The 5162-nt window shown below is 20.3% G+C and overlaps 1 protein-coding gene across 1 annotated transcript; it reads right to left on the bottom strand.

Annotated features, from left to right (window-relative positions):
* Positions 1–1247: 1247 nt before the first annotated feature.
* PGSY75_1211700 (putative DNA replication licensing factor MCM5) lies at positions 1248–4014 on the bottom strand (the record flags this gene model as incomplete). Its single annotated transcript, XM_018786708.1, has 4 exons — positions 1248–1317; positions 1447–1556; positions 1757–1901; positions 2063–4014. The coding sequence occupies 4 exons, from the start codon at positions 4012–4014 to the stop codon at positions 1248–1250; spliced, it is 2277 nt and encodes a 758-aa protein (XP_018640573.1).
* Between the last annotated feature and the right edge of the window lie 1148 nt (positions 4015–5162).

Genomic DNA, 5162 nt, shown 5'->3' with positions numbered 1-5162 from the left:
CACAAAAAGAAGTATTTCTTAATTACGCAATTTTATTTTTCTTTTTTTTCAATGGGGCCAAAATATAAAAAATATTAAATTTATATTATATATATATATAATATATGACATATATATATATTTATTTTTCGCACGGATTAATTTTTATATTTATAATTTATATATATATAATATATTTATTTTTATTTTATGTTGAAACATGCAAAAAAGTTATGATAAAAAAAAAAAAAAAAAATGTTCTTTTATTTATTTTTTTTTTTTTTTTGTTTCTTTTTTTTCATTATATAATATTTCGCATATTATAATAAAATATATTTATATATATTTATTTATTTATCTATAATTATGACATATTTTATTATATAATTTTAAAATATTTTTATATTTGGATATTTTTGTGTATTATTTATATAAATATTTAATTTTATTTTTTATATAGTAAATACTATGGCATGTATATTGAACTATATTATATATTTAATATTATATTATTTTATATATACATTTTTTTTTTATATAACATAAAAGATGTACATTGCCTAATTTATATTTTATTTATATAATAGCTTAAAATAAAAATATATTTAAAAAATATTCTATAGAATTCATATAAAATCCTTAAATTGCATTAAAAAATGTTAAATGATAATAAATATAAAATATAATAATGTTCTTATAATAACAATTTCTTTTTATTTTTTTTAAATGAAAATAAAATCAGACCCTTTTTATATGCCCAAATAAATGTAATAAAATAAAGCAATTTAATTCGTTTCTATTTTTGCATTTATAAGAAAAGAAAATATATATATTTTTTTTTAATAAGGTATATATATTTGTGTGCAGTTATTTTTAAGGTAACATTATATATATATATATTATATGGCAAGGATAAAAAAAAAAAAAAAAAAATGATAATATATTTAAGTACATATAATTTATCATATTAAAATAAAACATATATTTATAAATATGTATATATATATTTTTTATTATAACTATTTAAAAATATGGTACACGAAATTCAAGCGAAAATATCCATAAAAAGATGGATTTTCAACTTGAGAAAAAATTAAATAAAATAAAAGTACATATAGACATATACATATATTTTATAAAATATATATATGTATATTGATATATTATATGAACAAAACTTAAAAAGAAAAGAAAAAAAAAACCTTTAACAGAAAAAAATAAAATACATTTATAATATTGTTTAAAAATTAAATATTAGGATAACACTTTTATGTACGTCTGACTGAACGATCTCCTCTTTCTTGGAGTTCACCCTTTTTAATTAATATAGCCAATGCTCTAAAAAAAAATTAAGTATATATAATGTAAAAGATATTAAAAAAAAAAAAAAGAGAATATATATATATATATAAATATATATTTATATATATATATGTACATATATATATATATTTTTTTTTTAATTACTTCGATAATGCTGATCTGTCAAAACCTCTTAATTGTAGTTCCCTAAATAAATTAACTCTTGATGCTCTTTGTCCTTTTCCAAGTCGACCTAATATTGCATCTTCCGCTTGCTAATAAAAATATAATAATAAAAATATGCATGTATTATAAAAATCATTATTTTAATTGTTACAAAAAAAATATAAGTCACATTAAAACATTTTTTAAATTATACACAACTCATATATATATATATATATATATGTTCCTATGAAATAATTATTTAATTTTTTTTTTTTTTGGGTGGATATTTTTTTTTTTTTTTTTATACCTTGACAGCTTTTTGTTCTAATGGAGACATTGTTTCAAAAATCAAACATTGCTTTGCAGTTTCTGCAGTTGAAGCGGAAAATAAATCAATGGACATTTGAACATGTTTGTCAGTAGCAAACTGAGACAATTCCATCTTAGCAAAACTGAAAAAAGGAAAAATAAATAAATAAATATATATATATATATATATATATATATATATATATATGTACACATGTAATCCTCATTATCTGTTTTACGAACATTTATCCAAATCTTAAAAAAAAACATATATATATATATACATATACATATTATTTATTACCTTTCGGCTAATCGAATTAACGATTCCAATTGTCTTAAAGTGATAGGTATTTTTTTGGTTACTGATCTTCTATCTCCCCTATATTCAGCTCTTGTTTGTACATAAAAGTTTCTTAATGAATCTCTTGCTTCCTTTGATAATAAGGGTGCAATTTCCCTTTTAGCATATTGAATATATCTTGTAAGTTTGGATAATGGAATTTCTCCTTCTTGTGATTTATGTTTTGATGCATGTAAGGCTACAATATGGTTACATAACAAGGTATCTTTTTCTACATCTTGTTTATTTCTTAATAAGAAAATGATATCAAATCTTGATAATATAGTTGTTTTAAAATCGTGTTGATAAGTAGTATCTTGAGAATCATCATAAGAACCAAATGATGGATTAGCTGCAGCAATAACTGAACATCTTGTATTTAACATAGTTGTTATACCTGCTTTAGAAATAGAAATAGTTTGTTGTTCCATAGCTTCATGAATAGCAACTACATCATCATCTCTCATTTTATCAAATTCATCAATGCAAACAACTCCACCATCTGCTAAAACCATAGCTCCACCTTCTAAAGAAAAGACACCTTGACTATCTCTCATAACAGCTGCTGTTAATCCTGCTGCACTACTACCTTTTCCAGAAGTATAAACCGAAACAGGTGCGCATCTATTTACAAATTTTAATATTTGTGATTTAGCAACAGAAGGATCACCTAACATTAACATATTAATATCTCCTCTAATTTTAGTTTCCTCACCAATTCTTTTTCTGGTACCACCAAATAATAAACATGCACAAGCCTTTTTTACTTCATCCATTCCATATAATTCTGGGGCAATAGATTTAAATATTTTTTCATGTATATTATGTTCAGCAGCTAATAATGTTAATTCATTTCTTTCTTCTACATCAAAATTTAAATCATTTCCTGACATATCATCATATTTTTGAAATCCTAAAACGTGTAAATAAGAAAAATTCGTTCCATCGGCTCGAGTAGGTCTAGGGTTAGGGTTATAAGAAGTCAATACACCATGAACATAAACTCGATCTCCTGGTATCATTTTTTCACATAAATATCTAGTAACATTTAATTGTAAGTGTCTAGGCATATCTCCAGTTGGTACAGCTTCAGGTAGTTCTTGCATTTTTAAAGATTGAATATCAACAAAAGTACATTCATTTGGTAGTATAACATATGGTTCTAAAACACCATTACATCCTAATTGACTATCCATAGCATTACCTAATCCCATAGAAGATTTCATAGTAGAAGAATATCTACAATATGGAGGTAATTGTGGTTTATCTCTCCATAAAGGTACATCAATAGACATTTTATGATCACAATAACGACATTGTAAAGTAATTTTTCTCATTTTATGTTGTGGTTTACTAGCTTGAACAATAATACCAGGAACAACCACAAATCTTTCTTGTGTAGCTGCTAAAAGTCCTCTTATAGGTGTTGGTCTAATAAATGTATTTAATAAATTAATTTGTACATAATTTAAATGTTCATCTTCATCGTTTAAAATATTAGCAGTTTCACAAACTTCATAACAAACTCTTTCAATAGTAGGTAAATAAGTAAGAGGTCTTTCAGATAATGCCCTAGCTAATATTGCTGAATAATTTTCTGGTTTCTTCATTTTCCTTTCTGATCTAGGTGTTGCACTAATTTCATTGTTTTCAAAAACTGTTTGTTGTTTATATATATCATCTAATTTTAAATCTAATGTAAAATTATTATTCTTTACATTTTCAAATAATGTTCTTTTTAAATTTCCTTCTTTTAATGTATTAGAAGAATATCTCGATAAAAAATCTTGGAAATAATTATATACTTCATTAAGACTTGGTAAATTCTCTTCTATTCTAATATTATTCTCTGGTCTATTATTAGGATTCCTCGTAGGATTAAAAAATGCTCTTCCTTCTTGTATTCCTATCATTTTTTATGCTCTTAATTTTTAGTTATATTAGTATAAATATACGTACGAAGTTAAAATAAACACGAAAAATAAATAAATAAATAAATAAATAAATAATATATATATATATATATGTTAAAAATACAATATCATACAGTAAAATATATATATATATATATATATATATATATATATATATATGTATATATTAAAAATAGGGATTTATTATAATACAATATAATAATTTTAATAACACATTATGAAATGGCGTAATATTATATATCAGTAGAAATTACTTTTTAGAATACATTAGGAATATATATATATGATAATTTTCTAATTTCAAATTGGGAATAATATATATATGTCTAAATTTTTTTATCTCAAAAATAAAGAAAATAATATAAATTAATCTAACTCATAATATAAATATATATATAATATTTGTATTATATATTTTTTCGTCTTCAATAAATTACATACATATTTTTTAATTATATATATATATATATATATATATATATATATATATATATATAGTGTGTGTAACTGTATATTTTTTTTCTACTTGGTAAAAGTACTATCCGAATAAATAATAAATATATCCTATGTTAACATATAAATATTTATGTAATAAAATTATATATTATGTAAATATGAATTTATATAAATAAAGTAAATAATATTTATAATACATAATATATTAATAATAATAAGAAATGTTATATTCTAAAAGGTAAAAGTATGAAGAAAAATATATACCTAAAAATATATATATATAACCCTAATTTTTTCCCATACTTTTTATATTAGAGTTAATAATGATATCGAATTAATATTTAAAAAATTTTTATGAAATATATATATGTACAAAAATAAAACATATAAAATGTATAATGAATAAATATAATGCATATATATATAATTCATAATTCCATTGTATCTCTTATTATATTAAAACATTATACAAAATAATAATATTATATAAAAAAAAAAAAAAAAAAAAAAAAAAAAAAAAAAAAAAAGAAAAAAAAAAAAGAATTCTTTTCATATTTATTTTCTCATTAACACATTCATCATTTTAAATTCTAAAATATGTATATGTATATAAAAAAAAAAAAAAAAATTATTTTTAAGAAAAAGAAAAATATATAATATTTAAAAAAATT

This window comes from Plasmodium gaboni, chromosome 12, assembly GCF_001602025.1.
Source record: "Plasmodium gaboni strain SY75 chromosome 12, whole genome shotgun sequence".
In the NCBI taxonomy this organism is placed as follows: Eukaryota; Apicomplexa; class Aconoidasida; order Haemosporida; family Plasmodiidae; genus Plasmodium; species Plasmodium gaboni.
The sequence above is the reverse complement of the archived record's forward strand: the minus strand, read 5'-3'. Positions and strand labels throughout refer to the sequence as shown.